The 25,867-nt window shown below is 38.1% G+C and overlaps 1 protein-coding gene across 1 annotated transcript in view; it reads left to right on the plus strand.

Annotated features, from left to right (window-relative positions):
* The window catches only part of LOC138004360 (structural maintenance of chromosomes flexible hinge domain-containing protein 1-like), a 56,895-nt gene that overhangs the window by 13,251 nt on the left and 17,777 nt on the right, over positions 1–25,867 (plus strand). The window contains exons 9-39 of the mRNA XM_068850855.1: positions 1–77; positions 775–985; positions 1,173–1,296; positions 1,382–1,438; positions 2,151–2,274; positions 3,671–3,742; positions 4,379–4,504; positions 4,987–5,100; positions 5,658–5,764; positions 6,329–6,411; positions 6,783–6,884; positions 7,344–7,430; positions 8,026–8,142; positions 9,530–9,597; positions 10,741–10,817; positions 11,264–11,363; positions 13,023–13,095; positions 13,402–13,541; positions 14,536–14,670; positions 16,003–16,168; positions 17,354–17,421; positions 17,502–17,564; positions 17,976–18,058; positions 18,280–18,406; positions 19,718–19,798; positions 20,972–21,076; positions 21,302–21,355; positions 22,356–22,481; positions 23,793–23,872; positions 24,379–24,450; positions 24,697–24,782. The exon at positions 1–77 is cut by the window's left edge and continues 20 nt beyond it. Of these exons, the coding sequence (XP_068706956.1) occupies positions 1–77; positions 775–985; positions 1,173–1,296; positions 1,382–1,438; positions 2,151–2,274; positions 3,671–3,742; positions 4,379–4,504; positions 4,987–5,100; positions 5,658–5,764; positions 6,329–6,411; positions 6,783–6,884; positions 7,344–7,430; positions 8,026–8,142; positions 9,530–9,597; positions 10,741–10,817; positions 11,264–11,363; positions 13,023–13,095; positions 13,402–13,541; positions 14,536–14,670; positions 16,003–16,168; positions 17,354–17,421; positions 17,502–17,564; positions 17,976–18,058; positions 18,280–18,406; positions 19,718–19,798; positions 20,972–21,076; positions 21,302–21,355; positions 22,356–22,481; positions 23,793–23,872; positions 24,379–24,450; positions 24,697–24,782 (3,105 nt within the window). The remainder of the gene's footprint in view (positions 78–774; positions 986–1,172; positions 1,297–1,381; positions 1,439–2,150; positions 2,275–3,670; positions 3,743–4,378; positions 4,505–4,986; positions 5,101–5,657; positions 5,765–6,328; positions 6,412–6,782; positions 6,885–7,343; positions 7,431–8,025; positions 8,143–9,529; positions 9,598–10,740; positions 10,818–11,263; positions 11,364–13,022; positions 13,096–13,401; positions 13,542–14,535; positions 14,671–16,002; positions 16,169–17,353; positions 17,422–17,501; positions 17,565–17,975; positions 18,059–18,279; positions 18,407–19,717; positions 19,799–20,971; positions 21,077–21,301; positions 21,356–22,355; positions 22,482–23,792; positions 23,873–24,378; positions 24,451–24,696; positions 24,783–25,867) is intronic.

Raw genomic sequence — 25,867 nt, forward strand, 5'->3', positions numbered from 1 at the left:
TTCATGGACCACGTGGAAATGACTTCCAAGTAGGACGAGTGAGAACAGCTAGTCCTTTCAGAAACATTGATATTCAGGTACAGTATGTTAGTATTCAGAAATATCAAATGAACCCAGTACAATTTATGTATATTAAGGGAGGCATAGGGAGGCAGTGTAGCCCAGTGGTTAGAGTGCTTGCCTTGAGATCCGGAGATCCCGGGTTCAAGACCCGCTCTGACCACTTGTTGAATTTGATCCTGGTTGTCCCCGGTTCAACTTCCCAGCTGCACTTGTAAATAGCCAACTGGTTTGCCTCCTGCCAGTTGGGATTCTTAACAGTTGTTGTTCTGTTCTGTTGTTTCGTTGTGTTTCATTGGCCCTGAAAAGCCCCTAAGGGGAGCGGTCAATTAAGTATGTATTGTATTGTATTGTAATTAATACGATAACCATTGCAGATACCAGTGTGGTGGTAACTTCCCAGTACAAGCCAACCACGTATTATTTTAGGGGTCATTGATTTAATTTATCACGAACAGATAAAAGTTCAGTCTGCCTTTTTTCAACAGATGGAATGTACGTGCTCTCTGACAACTTCTGAAACACACCATTCTAGTCTGTCTGTTGATTTACCGTACTTTCCTGACAGAATTTTTTATTGGGGGAGGTCTGTGCCCTCTCTATCAAAAAGGAAAAAAATGAAATTTTACCAAAGTGTTCATATACATGTAGGTGTGCTATGCTTGGTGCTTTGATTTCTCCTTTTCTCAAAGGAGGATTTTTTTTTCTGTTCAGGTTGTGCTCTATGAGAAAGGCAAGCTGCCAAAGAGAATGGAGTTACGAGATGTTGATGATGACATGCAAACTCGTTATATTAGGACAGCTGCTTCTGTGTTTGAGTTCTGTGCACATCCAGAGTCAGGCGGTGTTGTTGAGGGCATCTTGCGTTACCATCCATTTCTTTATGATAGAGAGACGTATCCTTCTCTTGATGGGGAATTTCCAGGTAAGTTTGATGAAATGTCACCTTTTTACCCTGTAACCTTGAATGCAAGCAAGGATAAGTCTGCCAAAAAAATGCATAGTTTAAATTAAGGAAAAGTTGTGATCTGTTAAAAGCAGTACCATTTTGTCAAATATGTGCAGTTTCATCAGGTTGATTTGATGTCTGATGGTACAAGTTTCTTTTGTAGTTGTTGAAACTGCTGAGGAGTTAACTGAATCAGTGGAAAGAGATAGCAGGGCACCAAGAGGAAACCGTCCAATATTTGAATGTTATTGGAATGGACGACTTATCCCATACAGTACTATAGATATGTAAGTTTCGTGCTGTGTATACTAATGCCAATTTAAAATCACATGCTGTGCACCTGAATAGCTTGTTTTTTTTGTCAACTTCTAGGCTTGACTGGTGCCAACCTCCAAGGAAATCAGTTATTCCTTTGGAATGTTATAACAGGTAGTGACTTTCATGCAACAGCAACACAAGCTTATTCTATGCTTACATGTAAAAACAGCAAAAATTTTGAATGAAGGATAAAGAAAGAAGAAAAGGCTCCAGGAGTCTTAAAATACAGAACTTGTGTATTTACTACTTCAGTTGATAGAAATAATGGATATAATTGTGGTTGTTATTTATCCCTTGCAAAATGTTAGTTTGTAGACAAGACAATAGTGTAGTCTGCCTGTTACCAGTATTAAAGTGTTTCATGACAGGGTTATCAATAAAATCTTCAACAGCCATTTCTGTGCTATTTTCAGCCATTACACTGCAAGTGATTGACTCAATGATTTGCTGACCAAGACCATTTTATTGCCGTAACACATACTATTCACATCCGTGACAGGTGTTACGGGTTACAGGTTCAATTGAGACCCCTGCCTGATTTGCAAAGACGTTTTAAAAGCTAGAGATTGGAGTAAATAATAACTCCAATGAATCTCTTGCTTTTATAAGGTCTTTGCAAATGATTAACAACTTTAATCCTGGTAACAGGCAGATGATTACACTTGTCCTCAAACTTTGCCATTTTGCAGCCCTGGGATTATTAAAATTTAATACTAGTTACTGCCGTAGCAGTAATACTCCACCTGACGAGCCATAGCTATTTGCAGGTTGTTATTTCGTTATCACTTTCCATAATGAAATGTTGTTGATGTGAAAATCATAGATTTTCGGGTTGTCTTTGGACAAATGATGCTTTTCAAGTGAGCACAAACAAGTTGACCTTTATGGATTTGGAAGTGAAAATCAGAGACAAGAACACCATGTTCAGCAGGATCATTTTGGGACAGGTATATGTTTGATAAACTTTTTACCGAGATTAGGGAAGATGCTTGATTGTGCAGCAAAGATGTTTTAATTGCAGTAAAGTAAGGGTGTAGTATGCCAGTGAGAGACGGTCATTAGCAGCATGGTAAGTGGAAAGTTATCTCATCAACACTTATGATCTTGGGGGTTGTTACTCTCAAACTTGGTGTAGGAAGAAAGTGAACCTTCAAATCCTGCAGGTGTCACCACCAAAGGCACTATCACCATCTAAATCCATCAGTGTTCTAGCCAGCAAGCAAGCAAATGCAAATTTGACCAAGGAGAATTCCTTGGAATTATTCCATGTTGACCCTAGGCAAGCCTGCAAATAATCGCTGGTCATCGGACATTAACGTAAAATCGTCTGGCGTTAGACAAAGTAAAATACTAAGTCTGGCCGGCCGGTTTAGGCAGGTTTGGACGTCAAAGGGTTAATGGGGACATAGTTTTTCAGTGAGTGATTAACCCATTGTCTCCCAGGGGTTCCCCATTGACGAGTAAAATCGTCTGGCGGTTTAGGCCGGTTTGGACGTCAAAGGGTTAATACTTCGTCTTGCGGAGAGGAGCAGTTATTTCCCTGTGGAACTTCAGACATTTCAATTGAATCTTGGAAGATTTTTTAAAAATTCCCCCGAAAGTGACTGAAGAATAATTTGAATAACAACAGTGGTGTCTTCCCATATGAATATACACATAATGTTAAGTGATTTTATCCCATAAGGTCTTACATGTGATTCTGATCATGCTAGATCATAAATAGTTTCAGGTCTGATGTTAAATCACGAAAAAGATTTAAACCTTAACCCTCACCCTAACCACTTTTAAAAATTAATGGAAAAAAATGAAAAACGAGACAATGAAAATGAGGCACTGGGCAATTTATAAAGTGGTCTGCCACAGGCAACCCATTAAATAAGTTTGTCCGATCAGGGTGGCAGCATGTCAGGTCAAACCTTGTCCTTGATACTTACTAACAAAAGGAATACTACTTTTCCTAGCTTCCCTCCTAGGATCCTCTAAAGACCATGAATTATAATATTCGTTTTCTCTGCCATACTAAAGTAATTGCTATTAAAGCGTAGTCTGAAGACTATTTATTAAACCACCAAGGGAAACGGTCACCTTCATTAAGTGAGCAGCGGGCAAATTGACCTGCCGTGCACAGTCTTTGGCCATGACTTTGCCCAGCCATTTTCAGCTTTTGTGTTTACTTATACCAAAAGCATTAAAAGTCAGCAGCAAAGGCTGGTGTTGGATGTCACAATTGCATGGGCGTCACTGCATCCAATGAGGTGCTTTTCTTGTCCTACAGTAAGTGGGCAACATTCTCTTGAGTTCAAAGTTGCTTTAATTTCTTCTCTCAATTTTCAATGTTGCTAGGAGCAAAGAGTAAACATTTCCAGGGCATTTCTTGACTGGGTGAGAGAGAGTCATGAAAACCACGACAAGCAGGTAAGTTTAGAGTGTGGATGATGCAAATTTCTAAATAGTTTTATATTTTAGATATTTTGTTATCAAACAGTTTTGCTTCAATTCACCCTCCAGCAATTTTTTTTTTTTTGCAACATGATTAATTTAGGCAAGGTCTCACGTAAATGAGTTTTCAGTTATCATTAATTTTTGTAAAAGTAATAATTATTATATGTCTCGGGTACATGTAACTTATGGCCACCATCAAAAATACTCTGAATGCAGGCGTCTCTTTTGTTTTTCATAAACAAAACTTTTTCGATCCAAGGGTCGTGTTCTGTTCAAATGTTTCTCATGTTATTCGTAAAATTTGGGATAATTTTCAAGGAAAAGTAGGTGACAAGTTCATATGCAATAGCTGGGGAATTTCGCCGGCTGCCGGCTCTTATTGAAACCGCCAATTATATCGAAATTGGTAAATTCAAAAGTTAGTTCTTACTTCATTTTAAGGTCTTGAGCTATTTTCTACTAACCTCATTTTTGCAGGCCATAACAACTTCGAACTCGATTATTAAAGCATATTTTACTACCACAACAAGCTTTCATTTAGACTGGTTTTTACAAATGAAACTAAGTCAGTGGTCTCAAAAATTGCCTATTTTAAAACTTTTTCCCTAGGTTCAGTTCATGGGTTTTCAAGGTCAAATTAAGCGTCCAGACTTGACACAGAAGCGAAACCAAAGTCCCTGGTGTGTCTTCAATTCCATTGAGTGGGATGGAAAAATCTTCAAAGTTGGACAATTGGTATAGTTTATTATTATTATTATTATTTTAATTGTCGCCTGAAAAGAACAGCTTCCAAGCAATAAGGTCATTGTTCAAGCTTTCATCTCACAGAAAACTCTAAAGTAATGATCCAAGTTTTAAAAAACCACCAGCTGCTGGTAAAACATCTTTTGCTTTATTGAAGTCCGAAAGTGATCAATCTGTCAGAGAGAAGAGGGTAACAGTGGCAATATGCAGCCACTACGGAAGGAACCCTTCCAATAGATCCATCATTGGAACACTTGCCAAAAACAGGAAGGAGGAGAGGAAAAGGTTTAAGTGCAACGGAAAAAATGTCAGCTTGGAAGTGAATTCAATTGCAACGAGGAGCTCCCTGCTAAAAAATTCCAGGATCACCTACAAGCCACTCAGACGAGTTTAGCTACTGAGAAGCATTGAGTCAATATTTAACCTTGAAGCAATCATCTGACATAATCTCTTTGTTGGTGGCTTAATTGCAGATAAGGACCCAAAGGACAATGCCCTTGATCTGTGGGACTGTAAAAAGATTTCTTCTGTTTGGTGATCATGATGGAGATGTGTTTGCAACTGGAGGGGAGATGGAAATAGTACAGGCATGTTTTTTTTTTTTGAGAAGTTGGTTTTTTAATTGTTTTACTTGTCGTGATTTTGCCTAGTACTGATAAGGAAGATGACAGTTTCAACTCAAGACACAGCCTTGTTTTATTAATGAAGGAGGGAGTGAGCAATACTAGCTAGAAATTCAACTAGCCGACTGGACAACAAAGAGGATTTCTTTGTTTATTCTTACCCTTGCACGAAAAAAATTGCAGAAAATGTAGAATTTGGAAATTTGCGATGGTTTGGTTGAGATGTTCCATGTTCATGTTTCTGATTCCTTCAGATGACTTTAATGATTGAGACTGCTTTTCATTTAAAGGTAATACCCACTTTCACCAGATTATTCATTGGTCCTGTGAGCAGACTTCAGGCGCTCTTGGTGAAAAAGAGCTATGTGTACTCTGATATTACATTCAACTCTCTCGCTTTTCCACACAACACTTGAGTCCAATTTACACATGTGTAGTTAGACCCTTCTGTGGACTGGTCATTGGGTGCAGTTTCTAAGCTTTTCCCTTCAAATGTAATTGGTTACCTTTTTTCTGTTCAGGAGCCGGTGTCTCTGTATGGAGACAGAAAGTTCTTTTCCTTGGCTAAGTTGGACCGTTCAATAACCCTTGCCTCAGTCAAGAAATTTGTGGAAGATGAAGAGGCAAAGTATGATGGCAAATAGACCCTTTGCATAAATGGCGCCTAAATTTGAATAACAATACTTTGTACATTCTTAGTCTCGTACTTATGTTTCTAGACGAAGGATTTTTCACATGAATGTGAGGCTTAGGATGTATATTGCCATTTAATCAAAGGGTCTATATAAATAATTAAAAACTACTTGCGAATTCCAAGATTGCACATCGCATGAGTCTGCTTTTGTGTCGGACGATATGAAGTTGTGAAAATGTTGATCATTTGGATGTCATTCATGAATTGGGATCATATGCACCACAGCCTTTTACTTTTGTGATGTCACATTCAGTGATTACTGCTTTTTGATTCTCAAATGACAGTGGCGAGATGAGCGACGGTGGATGATGAACAAAAGAAGTTCACAGTATCATTGGTGTCATCCAACTAGGTGACCATACAAGTGGCTACATAAACAACCACCCTCTCTCCTTGTTTGCACTCACTTTGCCATTGACAAAATATAGTTATTTATTTATTACTGTGGTATTTTAAAATTATTATCACTAATTTTTGCTCATTTTCACTTACTTTAAGGTTGCCCAGTAAATTGGTGATAGAATGGCCAGAGAACAACAAGCTTGAACCGAACTCTAAAATCCCTGCAGGAACCACCATAGGTATGAATTCTTAGTAACTGATCTGATGAACCCAACTCCTTCTACAGATTTTTTTGTTTTTTTAATTTAAAATTATTTTTTACCCATATGCAAGAGGGTGAAACTGTTACGTCCCTAATATGAATAACTTTAGCTGATGGTAGAAATGTGACCAGGCCTGCATGAATCTTGGTGTGCAACTGTCTAAGTTGTTGCACATTTAAATTTGATTACTTGTAGAAGGTTTCATAAGTTCCTAATTTATTATTATTATTATTATTATTATTATTATACACTGTGCATGTTGCTAAAAAAAACTAAGAACCAGGAACCATGGAATTTGGAAGTTCAAGCCAAGCACCCAAACCAATCAACCTCTGTCATTTCAACAGGTGCCATGAAGGTTGATATTGTGAATGGAAAAGGTGAATCGGTCAACAAACTTCCTGGTGATAGGAGAAGATTGTTGGTGGAATTAAAGGTCTTGTGGCATGGTAAGACTTCATCCATAATTACTTATTTAACTTTTCTGTAAGGTTGTCCTTCACTCTTCGAGGTAGCAGACAAAATTTAAATACAAATATTGGCTGGTTCTGTAAAAGTATCTGGAGTTTTTACTTGGTCTGAATGAGAGTCTTTTGCTGAGATTAATTTACAAAAAGGGCACAAGTTATGTAGAATGATGGACCGGCATGTTATACCGATTAATGATATCATGATTAATAGCGGAATATTGATTCAAATATTTTGTATTAATTTTACGAAAAGGAACTCTGAAGCAAAGCTCTCACAAAACCAAAAGCTTGTTGTGTTGAGTTGAAGCTCAATTTATAAGGGCTTTTGATTTTAATAATAAAAGTACTGAATTGAAAGGTTCAAGTATTCATTACAAACATCCATGATGATAGAGTCTGAATTTAAAATTTTTAAAATGCATTAATTTTGTCTTTAAGGTACTGATAAAGATGGAGACAAAGTGATTACCAATCACGTTTGTCAACATGGAGGCAAAAGTTGGCCGTATTGGTTTAGAAAAATGGGTTTGTTGCTTTTTACTGCTGTTTTTTTTAGACTTGGCTGTAACATTAAATTTGTCGCAATGTCACAACATTTAAATCATTTTGCAATTTATTGAAAATCAACCCATTGAAACCTCAAGTTTATGCCCTAGGGTACCCTTAGTTGACGATTGAAATTGTCTGGCGTTAGACAGTAAAATCTGTTTAGTTTCAATCACAGGAGTCAATGGATTAAAAGAAATATGTTATTTGAAAACAGGTTACTCCCTAATTTTCAACCTCTTGATTCTGATAATCAGCAAAATGTGAGACCTCAGAATTGATAAATTATTGGGTAGCAAAGCACACATGAAACTGTATTTTTTACATAAATTTAATTGAAGTACTAATATTTATTTTGAAGCCATACATGTTCCTCAAGGATTATCTGATAAACTGGGCTCCAACTTTAGTGAAAGCAAATTGTGCAATACCAGCTCTTTCAGCACTTTCAGCACTTTCAGTGCCGTTTTTTTTTTTTTGTATCCATGGGAAACACTGTACCTGTCAAACACCGCTGTTTCAAAGCTTTACAAGGTTTTTCTTTTAATCAAACATGTTATTGTTAATCTTCCAGAAAACATCACCCATCTTGGGCCCCACACTCTCCAGCTGCAAGTTTTGCTCAGTGACAGTTCAACGGCACCATCTATGAAGAGCCTTCCCTGTCATTGTATCAATTTCACTGTCACAGGTTTGAAGAGCAGAAGGTCCCTTTCTGTTTCTTTTTTTTTTTGTTGTGCTTTTCATTGCTTCCACAAGGGGAAGACAAATGCATTGCCATTTCCAGCGTGCAGTACCATGCAAAAGTAAGTTGAAAGTCTCAACTCCATCCTCGCGAGAATCGAGGATCAAGAATCAAGACTCGATTCACTTGAAATCAAACTCGATCCTCGACACTCGATTCACTTGAAATCAAATTCGATCCTCGGCACTCGATCCACTTGAAATCAAACTCAATCCTCGACACTCTATTCACTTGAAATCAAACGTGATCCTCGACACTTGTTTCTCACAAAATCACTGATGCGATTAAATCACAGCAGGAAGTGTTCAATAAGAAAACAAGATAGCGGCTATTGTTCCTGTGAGTCCTCTCTTCAAAACTGCAATCTTGTGTTGTGGATTAAAATATAAAAGCAAAACAGTGAGCTTTACCATGCTGGATTTTATTGTGAATCAAATGTAAATTTCCAATGTAAACAGCAAGTATTTGTGTACCACTTGCCCAACGAAGAAATGCAATGATTCATGTATTTTTACATCTCTTCTTAAATGCAATGATCTGAAGGAAAATCATATTGATAATGGAATCTCAGTGCCAGACTTTTTCACTGGTATCAGGTTTCATTCCTTGAAAACAGCAAGCATTGTGAGCGAACTGAGAATGGCATCATCGCAGGACAAAGTACATGTAGCAAAAGCTGTTCCAATTCCATCCAACTTTTGATACCTTGAGTTGGGAGTTCGTATGAGAGCAACATGTTGTCTTTTTCTCTTCTCCTGCCTTTTTTGTAAATAGCATTTCCCCAATTAACCTGATCGCAGTGACTGTTGATTTTTCTTGTAAGGGAATCAACAAACAAACTTGAGCGAGTCATTACGGAATAGTTTTACGTTCAAAGAAACAGTTTTTGTAATCTGAAATTAACAAAGTACATGTAGCAAAAGCTGTTCCAATTCCATCCAACTTTTGATACCTCGAGTTGGGAGTTCGTATGAGAGCAACATGTTGTCTTTTTCTCTTCTCCTGCCTGTTTTGTAAATAGCATTTCCCCAATTAACCTGATCGCAGTGACTGTTGATTTTTCTTGTAAGGGAATCAACAAACAAACTTGAGCAAGTCATTTCGGAATGGTTTTACGTTCAAAGAAACAGTTTTTGTAATCTGAAATTTACATACTGGTATATGCTGTTAAGGTTCTGGGGTGTGAGGAAGTGTATGTCAGTAAGAACATTAGGTTCTGGTACTTTAACTTGGTTAAATTTTCTTGACTTTCTTGAATGTTCTATGCTTATATTTGGTATTGTTGTCGTAGGAGTTTTCTTTTATGCTAAGTTTTATGATCTTTCAACTGTAGAGGCTCATCCAAATAAGTTCACTGTTGGAATGTTGGAAACCCCTCTAAGAGTTGGCGTACCTTTTCAGGTAAACTTTTCCTACACTATATCAGTTCCTTGATGTCTGCAAAAACATAGTTCAGTTCAGTTCATTTTATTTGCTTTTATAAATTATAGTACTAAATTACATGTAATTATCATACATTTGGCAGGCAGTCCAGGAAGCTATTTTGCTTCTTTAAAGGACTGCCTTAAGAAAAGGAGTAAGAAACTAGAATGTAAACTGTCAACAAAAATCAAATGGGCAATTCACTACAGCATAAAATTCACTGGTAGGTCACCTAAACATCATACGATTTGATTCAATTGAGAAAGAAAACTCTGGCTGTTGTTTTGCAAGTTTACATGTATAGTGGAACCCCGCCTTATGGCCATCTCAGTAATACGGTCACCTCATTATTGCTGCCACTTTTGTTTGGCCATACATTCTCTTATAGAAAACCCTCGTTAATGCGGTCACCCGTTAATACGGCCAACGGCCTCAATTTTAAATCCCAAACAGTGGAATCATCTATAATTATACACCGTTAATACGGCCACTCACACTAAATTAAGAAAACCAAAACGCCTCAATTTCATTGACCTTTGTCATTTACCACTGTAATCGAACAGCGGATTTACTTCGCAAAGTACTGTCAGCAACTCTCCTCCCTGTTTTCACTACTGTAACAAAAATGATCTTGACACTACTGTAACATCCAGTGAGGCAAATTGTGAAGGGATTAAGACATTGTGCTTTCATTGTTTTTTAGAAGCATGGTAAGTTGGTTCCTGTTCTTGTTTTGATTTTGGGCTCAGAACATACAGTACACTTAATAATTAAGTGTTTTACCTACTGAGTGAAGTTTCAAGTATTTTATACAATTACTGTATGTACATTCCTGTTGTTTATTAAAGAGAAAAGTTGTTCTGGAAGTGCAAATGCAATATTTGTCATTATAGCCCTTTAGTAATGAATTTCACCCTACCCCGATAATACGGCCAAATTTTTTCAGCCCGTTAATGACCGTATTAACGGGGTTCCACTGTTCTTGCAAAAACAGGTAAAAAAGAAGTCATCTTTTGCTATAATGTATCTTTGCTTTCATATGCTAGAATTCTAATTGGAGCAGGCATAAAGAAGGCGAAAGTAATTCTCAGTTATTTTTGTGCTTCTTTTCTTTAACGTCAGATTCCACTTAACCTACTTGATGAATTTAACAATCCATCAAAATTGTCAGAAGAGGTTACTCCAGTTTTGAGTGCAAGGTAGGTGCATGCTTTGACGCCCGAGACCTTGTGTGATCAGTATCAATAATGGTTGTAGGACTGGGTGGAGTACAATTCAGGGAGTAATTGGGCGAGCAGTTTCAAAATACGGGTGAGGCTTATATGTACGGTACGACACAAAGTCCTATTATCAATTAATTAATCGTAACTATTTCAAAATACTAGATGACGGTGATAAAATTTTTATAGCTTACCGTAATCTGGTCAATTTTTTGGTTAGTTTTTTGTAATAGCTCTCGAAAAACAAATGATTCAAGTACAACTTGGGTTTGCTTGATGAGACGTACGACTTTCAAATAATTATTACAAGATGTCCAATTGCACCTGTCTATTAATGCTGAAATCAGGGCTGTTGATAACCAATCAGATTTGAGTATTTTGTAATCATAGTTACCATTAAACTGATATTTAAGTGCTTTTCATAGTGGGTTGGAATTGACTCATCAAGGAACAACTGTGAAAGTTAACAGTCTCATTGTCAAAGGCGTGGTTGCTTTAGGCTCTGTATCATCCCATGCTGGAAAGGTATGTATTCATTTTTATTGGTGATATTAATTCTCAGGAAAACCTAAGTCTGACATAATTTGGCCATAGCTGGCTATGTTTTATACTCAGGGTTTACAATAATTGAGACACTAGCACCAAATGAGGCAGCTCTCTAATTGGGAGAACACATTTTTCTTCAAAACGCAAGGGATTGTGGTCAAAGGTGCAAGGAATTATGCTTATGTGCGAATGGAAGAATTAAGATGCGCGGTATGATCATGGCAAGAGCTTGCTCTGTTTTTCATTTCACTTCTGGTGTCCTCAATCACTGTCACGCAACAAAAAAAATAAATTCGAAATCGTTCAATAAAAAAATGTGTAGGAAACTAATCTTTTAACCACCTCTCCAAGTCTCAGGTCTGTGCAGTACATTGTTTCTGAGTTATTTGTCGAAGTGTTTCACCAACTTTAGAGTTTTGTATGGAGACGCCATGTGGTCCACCAATGTGGCAACCGGTAATCAACAAAAGATCTGCAGTTCACTTTCTGATGATATCGCTTACTTTTCACTCATGAGATAAAATACATGTGTATGAATGTTCACATCTCTTTATGTAGTTGAAAGGCTCAAATAGGCCTTTTGCAACAAACGATCACATGGTACAAAATCCGCTATGCTAGAGGGTAAGCTCATTATTACTCCCCCACTGGGACATTAAAACAAAGAGACCTGAACCAGTCAAACTTGACTTGCCTTTGTTTTAATGTCCCAGTGGGGGAATAATAATGAACTTGCCCTCCAGCATGGCGGATTTTGTACCATGTGATCGTTTGTTGCAAAAGGCCTATTGCTGGGATTCATAGGGATAGACCAACTAGCTTTGTATCATGGTGTCACACAAGATGACAATTTTGAAATTCAAAATGCTGTATTTTCGAAAATACTATAATACTAACCGGAACTGGAAACTTGAAAACAAGATTCATTTCTAGGTCATCTTCAACTTCCTTTAAATAGAAATTCAGAAGACCTTGTGATTTTGATTGGGAATTGGTGACGTCACTGCAAAAACCATCTGTTGTTTCCTGTCTCCACTCTGGGGGTCCACCTTTTGTACAGTCCCTCCTTAAGACCAATTATTAAAATCTCCATTCAATTCCACACACAAGCCATCATGAAATTACCACAAGCATAATGAAACATCTTCCCTCCCCTCGGCAGCATTTCTGCCATTTAGGTAAACTAGTTTAGTGATCTACAACGTAGTTGAAGCACTGATTTTAGGGTTGGGTATAGGCTGGGGTAAGAACAGCAGTTAGGCTTTTGATGAAAGATAGGAGTGATCCTTGTACTTACAGCACTGTATCAGGACAATTTAAGGAATTGCAAGTACATACAATCATTTAGTTAGCTTATTACTGACAGAGTAGGTTTCAGTTCAGTTTTCAGTTCACTGAAAAGGCTAAGAATTTTTTACATGTAAGTAGCCTTGGTGGAAGCCCATTGAAGTCATTGTCGTAGCCCTGTGATTGGGCATCTAAAGTTGCTGAAGTAAAATTGGAAGGGCATAGGTTAAACCTCTGTTGAGAGCACTCTTCTTGATTTGTCTGAGCCATCATCCATTATTCTCTCTTGATGCTAGTTTTGTTTGCTCCTTCAATTTATGTAAAACAATTTTCTCTCCATTGTTGCCAAAGGATTTTAATCTCAAAATTGCTTTACCTGGTCTCGATGAAGGCTCTCAAAGTTTAAAGATCAGGCTGCTTCCAGGTATTGATGACTAAAATTTAAATGGCTCTTGTGATGCGTGTCTGGCCCTTTAATGTCTATGTTATATTTGGCTACGGTCCACTTCTGCTTGTGCTGTGAGGTATCACTGTTATGTAAATTAAATGCAAATCAGTCTCCTGCAATGTACTTGCACTGACAAACCTCAAGGTTTCCATAGCCTCCAAGCTTCAATAAAATTAATAAAATAAGCACCTGTGGTTTTTAAATTTCCTTTGCGGATTGTATTGTACTAATTGCTTCCATAATAGAATAATCAGCAATTAAAATATTTTTGTTACTTGATAGGTCCACCAGAGTTATTAGCTGTGACCCCAAGTGACCCTGAGATCACAATTGAAAACAACAACTCCCTTGATCTACAAGTCCAGGTTCAGGATAAAGCTGGAAACATCACTGTTCAGCCCAGGTTGAATGTTGTTTGCAAGGTAATGATCAAATCAGTTAAACATGATTTTCAACAATAGGTCAGCTGGGTGGTTGGTGCCTTAAAGGTTAGTGGAACCAGAAAGTGATTTGTCAGTAAGATGGAGGTATCCATCCGAAACCTGCAAGAGGCCACCACCAAGGGCACCCTCGCATAACTCTACTAATAGGCCAGCAACCAAGCGAATTCAAATACAACTACAAGGAGCTCCCTACAAAAATTCTATGGTTGTGCCCCTAAGATACCTGATGCAGTAACCCAAATAATTAACATAACCGAATGCATAAATGGCGGCCAAAAATGTATTCATTTTGTTTATGTGCTAATGAGACTCACTAGCCTCGCTGTCAAGCAACCTTTCTTTTGTATTTTGCCCATGCAAACGAGGCTAGTGAGGCTAATTAGCACATAAATAAAAGAGTATTTTTTTGGCCGCCATTAATGCATTCGGTCTAAATATGGGGCGAGGTTGAGCAAAATATTGTGATTTGTCAGTGGTAATTTGCACTGACAAATCACAGTATTTTGTGATAACCGAGTTAAATACTTGTTTTATCATTCAATGACTGAGTTTGTTTTTCACAGTTCCCAACAATTAAATCACTTTCTGAAAGCTCGCAAAAGCAAACTGCCATTTTCAGACAAGAGCATGGTTTCAATTACGCGTGAGCAAAATATTATTTGCAGCAAAACAGTTATTTGCAGGTCACGTGGTGGGCTTGTAGGCTATTTTATCAATTGACTTCCAAAATTAATTTCCCATTCTATAGCAACTACCATCCAACTTTGCAGTGAAATGTCATTGTTCAATACAACCCTGCAGATTTAACGTGTAATTTACTGCGAAAAAGTATAGCTACAATTTGACAAAATCTCAGAAAAAGTCATTCATTGCTATACATGTACAGATTTCCCCTACTGAGTATTAATAATTATTATTGTTTGTCTATAATTATGGTAAAAAACCTAGATCTCCATTACATTTTAATTCATAGCTGACCGGACTACCAAGTTTGCCAACCTATGTTGGGGACTGCAGCTCTTCTGGCAAGGCAACACTTTCGGGTCCTGACATCTGCCTAAAGCAAATCACCAGCGAAACAAAACTCAAGGCCAGGATTGAATTGCAGGTATGTCAAATGTGTTTCTGTTGGTAGAGGCAGTAATTTGTTTGGTCAATTGCATTTTGTTTGAGACAGCGATAAAGTTCTTGTGGTTTTTAAATCAACTTGACTTCTCAATTTCAACAACAAATTATTATTACATGTTATCATCATGTTAAGAGAAAGGTTTTCATTGTGTGTTTCCTTTTGAATGTACACTTGTAACCAAATAAAATATACTTGAAAACCGGAATAGATACAGAACTTCATAATTGATAATGGACGCGTCCTTCATTGATTCCATCAGGTCACCAAGATCAGATTTTATGCTGTTGCAAATAGCAAATAAATTCTGTGCATTTGACATCGTTGTCATAAGCCGCTATGCCTCGCACATTCCTTTATACAGCAATTCCGCATTTGTTAAGTGAGCCGACACAACATGGAGCATGACGTGAGGATTTGGTCGCTAAGTAACCGCCGCACATACTTTCGATGCATGGCAGAGGTCTCTATTCCCGCACTCATCAGCTCAGTGAACACAGCTAGTAGGGAACCATTGGCTAAGGATGAAGCCGATGAATGCACAGGGAAAGCTCTACAAGCGCGATGACTTAACTCGGATATAATTCACTTTTTTAACAATTTTCTTACCTTGAAGAAAAAGGCTCATATTGTTGACCTTCTCTTGACCTTCCACTATCACAAACCTTTAACATGCGTAATAAGCGTGGCCTTTATTCTTATCTTCATTTATACGTGCCAGTGGAGTTTCAACGAAACAGAAGAGTATGGAATGGAATGAAATGGACCTTCACCAGCGTTGGGGGAATTTGTTGAGAAAACTGTCAACAAATAAACGCACACCGATGAAAGGAAAATAATGTAACTTTATTATTTAGGGCCAGATTTTGTTATGTATATCTTTATATCTGTTGATTGATGTTTCTGTTTCATGTTGTACCACTCAGAGTATGCAAATATAGTCAGGTGAGAAAGCACAGAGGCAATTCAGTCGCACTGTACTTGAGCTTTTAAGGTGCGCAAGTGCTATCACACATGATTTTTTAGGCACACAACCAAAAATTTAGTCGCAAGTGCGACCATTTGGTCGCTATCTTTGAGCCCTGGACCTAATTTCAGCCTGTGTGCCAAAGGTTCCATTTCCAGACACGATTGTTATATCAGAGACTGTGGTTTGAGACTATTCTTTAAGAAGTTTGTTTTCTTCTGATACTCTAAAATTCTCTTGTTTCTTGAACTTTAAACTTACAATAGAAAAAGTTCAATAAATAATCTTTGATCACCCAAGTTTGGGTTTTTTTTACATGTGACAGTCAAAATGCTATCTTGTTTTAGCATCACAAGAAAGTTGCTCCAGTCGAAAAGACCATCATTGTGACACCCAGTAGAAAAGCGGCTGTCCTGGAAGTGTTTTATGAAGCAGATGACGCTGAAGAAAAGAAGAAGCTTGAAGATGGACAGGAATTGCCATGTACTGCTGGGCAAACAGTGTCTGGATTGAGTAAGGAAAATCTTTCAAAATAATTAGGCAGTGTTTAAATGATACTGGGAATACGTTTATCCCTCTTCCTTCTTTTGGTTTAGTCTGTGTTAGTTGACATGTACATGATGTTACGGAAAAATGTCACACTGGCCACATTGAGATGTACTGGCTCAAATTAACCCCTTTTTTGGAACAATAGCGAGAACACACCACGTAATTCCTTTGCAAACCTTGTTCTGGGTCAAGCAGACAATAATGACTGCTTGTTTTGATATTAATAAGTCAGTCTTAAAGCAGACTCTGGTGGGAAGCAAATGCATATGTTGCTTCTTGGGTTGTTGCCACAGAATCAAGAAAAACAACATATAGACCCTTTTCATAATGGCAGCTCGATAAAACATTCTTTTGTTTTAATGCTGATAAGCCTTTCTAGCCTTGCTGTAATGCACAAAATTCAAAAGAATATGTTAACCAAAATGAGGCCAGTAGGTCCAATTAACATAAATACAATAGAATATCAAATCAGTCGCCATTTATGAAAGTGGTCTATTCCCTTTAAACATACATTTGTTTTATCTCCATGTCATATCAGAGTTGCATTTTGTCCAGCCACCACAGGTATGTGGAGGTGTACTATGGTTCAAGTTGGGATTTTTTGTGGCTTGATAAGTATTGGAAATAAGTATTGGAAATGCATTTTGTGATATATGGGCACGAGTGATGTTTTGAAAGTGCTCAAAATTCGGTGAGTGCAATTTAAAAACTTTAGAAACATCACCAGTGACTATAAATCACAAAATGCATGATCAAGTTCATACGATTTTTTATTTATTGTATACTCAACAAAATCACTCCATCACTTTGTTTCCATAGCAACTTCCGTATTGCACTCTAAAACCTATTTATGCATTTGTCATTGACCAATCAGAAAAGTGGTATTTTGTTGGGTATATAATAAACTTAATTGAGACTGTGTGTTTTACATGTATCTTATTTGTTGGTTCTGTTCAGACTGGGACTTGCTTGTATTTTGTGTGGATGCCAATGCAATTCCCTACACCGTTAGTTACTCTGCTTCTCAGTTTCAGACACCTTTCTAAAAAGATCCATTTTTATACCACAATATGCCAATAATGACAATGGAAGTACAGCATATGACACTGAAATAATTTTTTTCTCTTCAAATGCCATTTTGATCAACAGCCTTTAGAGTTCTAGATGAAGGACAGAGAGAATTAGCCATTGACAGCTTGGTGGCCAACAGATTCAAGGTATCTTATTGTCACATTGGATTGGCATTGAATGTCTTTTTGCAAAGTAAATTACTTGAAACCTCTTTTTTATTTTTTAGGTCAACTGGACCCCAAAAGTATCAAAAGATCTCATCAAGCAAGGAATCCTTCCAGATGTCAAGGTAAAATAAGTGTATCGTTTGTCTTATGTAGATCAAAATAAAAAGATCAGTGTGGAATCTGAAGTTCTTGGAATACTTGACATTGTTGGCAGTGTACCAATCCGGGACTGTGAAAGGTACTACGTCACACAAAATGATGTAATTTCATGACAACCAAATTGCCCAAAAAGTAGAATGAAACATTGCAATAACCACTTAAAACTGTTGAACAACATGAAGAAATACAGCAAAAAGGAAAGAGATGCATGGATGGACACAAATGGACAAGATTGAAATGGATTGCATTTGGGTAATCGTGAGTCGGTCAGCCGTTTTTAGAGTTTATGGCAATTCGCCTGCATAAAAGTCGTTTTTGCTCTGAATCATCTTTTTTGTGATCTAACGATAATTTTATGAATTTGTGTGTCTCAGGCCCCATTATCCTCGGATGAGTCGAAGTATTGCCAAGTTAGCATGACAGGTGGAGCAGGGCTGGAGTTTTCCTTCACATTAAGGTATTGTTTTTGTTAAGAACTTTTAGAATGGCTGTTCATTACTTGTGGTTTTATAATTTTATTTTAGTCACATTAGGGTTAAACGAACTCATACCTTACTTCTTATAGTATGATTTACGTACAGTTGTGTTTAATGGCAAGTATTAAAGGCTAATATAGTCATTTTTCAACCTGGGTCGAAATAATTCTACAAGTCTAAGATTTGTAACCTTTCTTTTTAGACCTCATGCAGATGTTCCTAACATTCTGAAGTGTTCATGCAGCAACGCTCGCATGAGACTTGGGGAGCCATTGGCAGCTGATATCATTCTTTCCATAACTGATAAACATGGCAACAAAAGTGGCAAGGTGGGTGCTTAGAGTTTTAAAGAAGTATCACTGTGTTGCCAGTATTCTGTATCTTTGTTTGTTCTCTCTGTTTGCTCATTCATGTGGTAATATGTGCTTTATTTGGTAATTAAAAGAAAAGTTGATGTACCGTTATTCATGAGTTTTTTTGCACTTCGTGAAGAAATGAAACTAAAAATTCTATACTCCGCAATGATAAATATCTTGAAGTGTCCTTTTAAGTCTAATTTACTAAAAAAATTAAAAACTTACAACAATGCAGTAAGTGCTAGGCTTAGGAATGTTTTAATCTTAATGTTATCTTGACTATTTATGTTAGAGGTAAAATTTAGTGACGTATATTTTCAACATTTGTTGGCCTTGAGGAGGAAGGAAACGTGACACTTTGATGCCTCTATCAAGGTTTTTTTTAATCTAATTTCAAAAGCACATACGTTGTTATTAAAAGCTCTTGGATGGAATTTATTGCTTGACAGATCCTCTGCCACTGGTCAATTAGCCTGCATAGCTGGAGATATCTTTGGCGTGGAGACTGGGGAGAGGCGCTGTGGGTACTCCTCATTTATCGCGCAGCTTCGCCACTCGTTAATTCGCTCATTCCCGTAATGCAATGCGTTTTTTTTTGGGGGGGGGGGTTCTTTGCATGAAAACAATATAAGTCATTTAGAGCGAGTTTCAATCGATTGTCATAAAACCAAAACCAAAGTAATTAATTTGGCCAATCAAAAGGGACGGAGACAATCCAGTAAACCAATGAAACTCGAAGTAATTACACATACCCGACACTTCTGATTGGTTGAAAAAGTGGCGCGAGAACTTTGAACCAATCACTGAGTGAAGTAATCATAAACCAAAGTAATTATCTAATTACTTTCGACACTCAATTGAAATCAGCTCTACTCTAGGGACTGTATCATGCTTCAGTGAACTGGATATCCATTGTTTTAATGCAAATAACCCCCCGAAAATGAACTGTATATTGGGATTTGTGAAAATAGCGAATTTGCTTCTTGTGCCAATGATACCGCCGGCTATGCAGGTTACTGGTCAATAGACCTAATCGGCTAACTCAATGTTGTACCCAATTCAAATCCTCCGGGATTAAGATTCTTTGTGTGTTGTATTTGCATGATAATGTAGCATTCATATTTAAATGATATGGAAATTGGAAATACCTGGAACAAAACGTTTTATTCCCAAAGGGTTTGAATTGGGTACAACATTGAGTTAGCCGATTAGGTCTATGGGGTCTCTACTTTAATGAAACTAAAATTCAAGTAGGAATCATCATTTCAATACTCTTTCCCTTAGTTACCCAGTCACGTTCTTCCAGAGTTTCATGTTTCATCAGATGGACTTCGAGAAAGTGAGGTCCAGCTAGGCTTCACTGCTGTAAGTAGATGAAAATATGTTTATGGCAAAATTGGTGACCTTTGGGTTAACTTCCCTTTTTAAGAAAATATTTTTTGAGCTTAGGTGGTTTGGGGGAGAGGGTTTCTTGAAAGTCCTCAGGTGACACAACAGTTCTTGTAGCTTCAAAAGGAAGATGTGTCAAGTTCTTTTTCCTCTGGTCTTGAACACATGTCAAGGATTAGTTTTTCAGATTACGCATATCTTAATTTCACAAATGAAAATTGCTTTTCAAGCCATAAAGGTCTTTCATAAGTGTGCTCATAAGTACAGGCCCCAGGTCCGAGTTTTTTTGGAAGGGCAATTAGCACCAATCCTAATCCTGAGTTAATTGTGAAGGAAATCAGTAGGTTGCTCAAAAAGGTTTTGAGTAGATGGAAATATAACCAAATAAATAGGACGATTTTCTTATGACCTTGAAAAAGTGATCGCAGTTTGTTTCACAGACCAATGTTTGGCAAGATTCTCCTTATTCCTACCAAGGAAACTCCTAATATGGGCAGTAAACAGTTCGATTGCCCAATCACATTATCACATTTCAAATGACGTCAAAGTGAAACTTTCCAGAAAGTTCTATGAAGAGATGACGTTGTTTGCATCCGCGTTCGCTAGGCCAATTAAAATTTGCGCTCGTTTGTTTTTGTTCGATAAGCCAGTTAAATGTTTTGCATTTTTGTTTACGTGCTGTTTTTACGTTTATTTTTCAAGGTCATGTGAAAGTCGCTCTAGTACTAGGCCTGGTGTTTTTGTGTTTTACTGGCCATTTATAGCTGGCAAAATGAATGATTTTTAAAGTAGCCGACCCTACTGAAAGCTGTCTGTTTGGACACAATGTCAGGGTCTAGAGAGCTGGAGCCCGTTTCTCTAAAGTCTCGATAACTTTTCGGGCCCGAAAAGCCATTTGTGAAACTGCCAACCGTTTGTTTAGGAAAGCCAGTCTTTTAACATGTTTTAAAGGTAACAAAAATAAAAATTACCGTGAAGTTTGACGAGTTAAATGCTCTCCGTTCTTGAAATGCAGAGGGAATTGTGACACCCGAAAATGGCCTGTAAAGTTTCGGGACTTTTGAGAAACGGGCTGTTTATTTGAAAGTCCCGAAAACGTTTTGGCTCGATGTCATTCAAAAACATTGATGAACATGTTTTATTTTAAAGGATGGAAATATTGTCATCAAGAATGTTCAGTTTGAGGATGGTCCTTTGGGTCATCGAGAACTTGCAATTAAATGGAAAGAATTGATATGCTATCAAAGGATAGAGGTATTTTTTTCAAATCATTTTTACATTCTGAAGTATGCATTTGCCAATTTTAATATGACGCAAGTTGGAAGTTGAGAGAGAAGATATAAGGGACTCAAGGTGAAGCCAAAAGCAATTCTAGCAGTATCAGCAAGTAGTACAAAGTCATGCAGCATGCTTAGTTCGCTATAGCATTGCAGTTACTTTTATACTAATTATGTTTTAAAATAACCTGGCTCTCACTAGGTTATTTCAGGTCCGCCAGCAAAGCTTAAGATTCTTGATTTGGATCTCTCTGAGGTTTGTAGGAACAGCTATTTTTTGAATATCAGATTAAGGCAATTTTTGATGTGATAAAAATGACGAGATTTCTCTTTTTTTATTAATCAATAAACAGATTTTCTGTTTCAACATAATTTAACTTAGCAAAGAATAATTAACATAATTGAGCAATATGATTCTATCAATCAAACGTGATGAAACATCAATAAAGACGGCTAACAATGGTGGTCCTATGGAGGGAATCACCTACCTATAGGACTTTTGTTGAGGGAGGAAAAGCAGAGTACCCGTAGCAGGGTCGTACATCTCATTGATCCAGATCCATAGCTTGCAATCAAGAAGAGATGGTTTCCCTTCGCCTGTGCTGCATCTCGGCATAGGCGCTAGTTGTTGATAAGGATGATGATTGATTGGAGGTTAATACTCGCGCTGCTGCACTATCCTCACTTTCCCAAAGTGTTAAATTTTGACAATTGCACCAAGCTGACACCAAGGATAGGTGCACTGAAGAAAGAGCACAAGGGTGCTGGTAAAGCAAACGTTCAAGTGAAGCTACGATCCTCGCAGTTGTGATCGCAATTTTTGCAATTGCGTAGAGAAGCCCGAAAATTTCAGGACTTCAACGGGGTTTGAACCCGTGACCTCGCGATACCGGTGCGACGCTCTAACCAACTGAGCTATGAAGCCACTGACGTTGGGAGCTGGTCAGTTGCTGGGTTCTAATGTTCCCGCGAGGAATGAATCAACGATGAAATGATGTATGAAATGAATCATATATTGAACTGCGGGGATCATCACGTCAGTTAGCACTTATTTCATTTTTATTAATTTTCTGTGTCTATGTTAGCCTGTCCAGTGTAAATAAATCATTACAGAAAGCTTGGAAAATATCTTCATGTGATTAATATAAGTATCTTGTCATCAGCGAAATGCTGAATCACAGATCTGAAGTGGCAATTACATTTTCCTCTCTTTGTCTTGCATCCTAAATGTGTTACTTTCTTGTTATTTCAAACAGCCCCTTTGTGTGTTTAATGAGAGCAGAATGCCACATCCCGTCACCGTTCAACTGTGTGATAAGCTTGGAAATGCTTCAGATGAGGAGAATGTCAAAGTTGTGCTCAATTATGATCGAGGACTGAATGTATGTAGATATAACGGGGACATGAAGATCTATCACGACGACGTCAGCGGGAACTTCACTGACCAGAGCTCAAGTTCTATTAAAAACGAGAACTCACGAAGATAAATTCTAATTGTCTCCCTTACTTCGAACGCAGCTTTCCAAATTCCATATTTCGTTAGTTGCTATTTCGGCTAGTTTGTGGGATATAAATGTGCTGGAGCAATGACGAAAATAACTGAACAAGCTAACTTGTCGTTCTTGATGGGGATTCATTGTTTTCGTTGACGTCGGGCGTGTTCTTACGTCTTGAGGTCTCTATTAATAATCCATAGATTTTATTTCTGGCTCTGCTCTTAACGTCCTTGACTTACCCCAGCGAGAACCCATGAAATGACTTTACGCAGGATGAGCTTCCACTGACTTTTTTTTTTTTTTGACTTCAATCCATTTCCTTCCGTGTTATATGAAGCAGCAGGAAAAAAATAGTGCACCAATCCTTGGATTGCACTCACGTGACTAGACGGCCATGTTGGTGTATTGAACAATGGCAAAATGTCGCTCGCTTTTGGCATGATAATTGGAAAAACCTTAAATAACAATGACCACAACCAGGCTTTCTGAGCCCGCGAGACCGAGCACCACCAGGAAACCATTGTTTTTAACGCAAACTGCTGGTCAGCAACCTGGTTCAGGTCATTGCTGTCTATGATCTTCCTAATAATCGAGCCAAAATCCCAAAATACTTCGCTACTGTTCGACGCCGTGACGTCATTTGCAAGCCAAGGATACAGTAACTGTTCTTGGATAAAGGAAACTATAGCGTTGTTTTAGTTTTGTCTCCGTTGATACGAAGTCGTTTTTTCAGTTCTTAGAGTCAACTTAAAGAAGGTGCCTACTATTGTTATTGCGCATACGTTCTGCGCATCTCCAGATACTCGGATTTCCTATCGGTAGTGCTTACTTATGCAGGGATATTTTTTGCGCGGTTTAAATTTATGCGGAGAAAGCAGAAGTTAGCAAGTGCTCTTGGTATGCAAAAAGAAAATTGGGGGTAACCGTGCATTTTTCAGAGATAATTAAGCTTTAATTTGGAAAGGAACGCCATACATTGCTTCGTATTTTAAAGCTTTTTGCCAATATTGTTGATTAATTTTCTTTGAAAAATGCGTGGTTACCCCCAATTTTCTTTTTTGATTTTAATAACACTTGTTGATATCTGCTTTTCCCGCATATTCATAAAACCGCGCAAAAATACCTTTGAATTAGTAGGCACCGTCCTTAATTTGTTTGAATTTCCCTGTCGAAAGAGAGTTGTTTGTTTCGAAACAGTTGACTCCGACACCAGCTCAACAGAAGACGGATAGCAAAGGGAAAGCTACATTTGGACATCTCACTGTCAGTGCATCCAAGTGAGTAATTCATTGAGTTCAATTCGCCATTTAAAGACATCTATCAGTGAAACCATTTCCTCAATGTTGGAGTCTCTTACCACACCCAGCCAGCCCTTCCCCACCCGATTTAACAAGACCTCTGTTTCCGCCCAGGACTTCTTTACACCCAATTTCCCATGTCTTGACATTAGTCAGTGAAACCATTTCCTGTAATTCGGGGTCGTTTATCCCCTCCCTCCCCACCCGTGACAACGAGACCTGTTGCCGCCCGATGGTTTTGCCACCCCTTTTGCCGATTATGATGGTATCACAAAGGTGGTGATGATTGTGGTGAAGGTAATGATGTGGAAGAGAGGAAGGAATACGACGACAATATGGCTAAAAACGTACTACTCAAGGATACCAAATGCAAATCAGATCTAAGGTGTGTTCGACTATTACGACGAAACAAGACGTACGGCTTTTGTTTTCATGTTCTTATACACCAATTTGAGCAACTAAAACAATTTCTTTTGTCTTTGCAGAGGAATGTATGGAATAAGAATCAAAGCTCTCCTTGGAAGAACGTCTTTAAATGCACCAACTATTAACGTCAGGTGAGCATAATATCTAATCTCTTTCCAAAATCTTTTGACCATGGCCTAAATTTGAACTGAACTTTAAGATTTAGATATTTCGAAGATATTTTTTGCAAGGAACGTAATAAATTGTCTGAAATTGTTTGGATTGAATTTCTTAAGCTTCATCACTCTGATCGGTGATGAGTGGTCATTATTATATTTTTCATCCGAAATTACTCTCGTCTCGGGAAATGATAGGTGTGGTTTTTTTTTTTATTTCAGAGTGGAACCCGACCCTTCAAAAGCTGTGAATCTTTCTGTAACGTTCAACTCCAAGGCACCTTGTGTTGTGGGAGAGTTGTTGCCAGGTTGGATAAGTTGGAATGTATAGAAAACGCTGACCTTACTTCTGTGCTGTTGATTTATTTGGCTCACTTTCGCACTACCGTGCGAAGGTCTATGGACTTGACCCTGACCGGACCAACCGTAAGGGTCTAAAAACCACGACGGCTACGACTACGACAAAGCCACAAAACAATAATATCATTGGTTAAAAGAGCATAAATAATCGTGCAGCACGGATTTTAGCAAGTATGTTTGCGGTCCTCTGCATAAAAGCCTGGCCAAATGCTCGCAACATTTCAACGCAACATCTTGCACCATTGTTGGGCAGAACATGTTGCATACGTTTGGCCACCCTGTTGCGGTATGTTGCAACATATTGGATAATGTTGGATCAAATTTGAAAACGGTCAAATTTTTCGTGCAGCATTTTGGATGTTGCATAATGTTGTACTCGTTTGGCCACGTTCACGCAACATTGTTGCGCATGCGCGCTAGGTCCACTTGCAGTGCGCCAGGGGCCTGTGTCACATAAACATTGTCATGTTGCGCTGGAAATGTTTAGAATGTTGCGTGCGTTTGGCCAGCCCGTTCAACACATGTCGCAACATCGTGCAACAATGTTGCAAGGTGTTGTGTTGAAAATTTTCGTGCGTTTCGCCGCGTGAAGGCCTGGCCAAAACGTATGCAACATATTGTGCCCAACAATGTTGCACGATGTTGCGTTTAAATGTTGTGAACGTTTGGTCAGGCCTTGAAATCACCAAATTTGAGGTTTTGACGACAATGTAAGCATGCAACAGATAATCTTTTGTTCTCTCTTTTCACTCTGAAACCCCTGGTACCAATTTATTTTTAGGATACTTCGCCCATAGTGTAGGACGTGAGCGGGACTGAATAATTGCGAAAGCCTTGTGAAAGAGCCAAGTTATATTTTTAGGGGACGTTTTCGTCGAACGTCACCGTCGTTGATCTTATAAAGTCCCTATTAGGTGGTTTGCAACCAATCTCGTGAGACACAGATAACAATGAGTGATCTTTTGGTTTCGTCCACCAACATGGCGGCGATGACGTCACGTGAAAACCACTTATAGGGACGACGAGAACGTTA

This window comes from Montipora foliosa, chromosome 5 (assembly GCF_036669935.1).
Source record: "Montipora foliosa isolate CH-2021 chromosome 5, ASM3666993v2, whole genome shotgun sequence".
Classification (NCBI taxonomy): Eukaryota; Metazoa; Cnidaria; class Anthozoa; order Scleractinia; family Acroporidae; genus Montipora; species Montipora foliosa.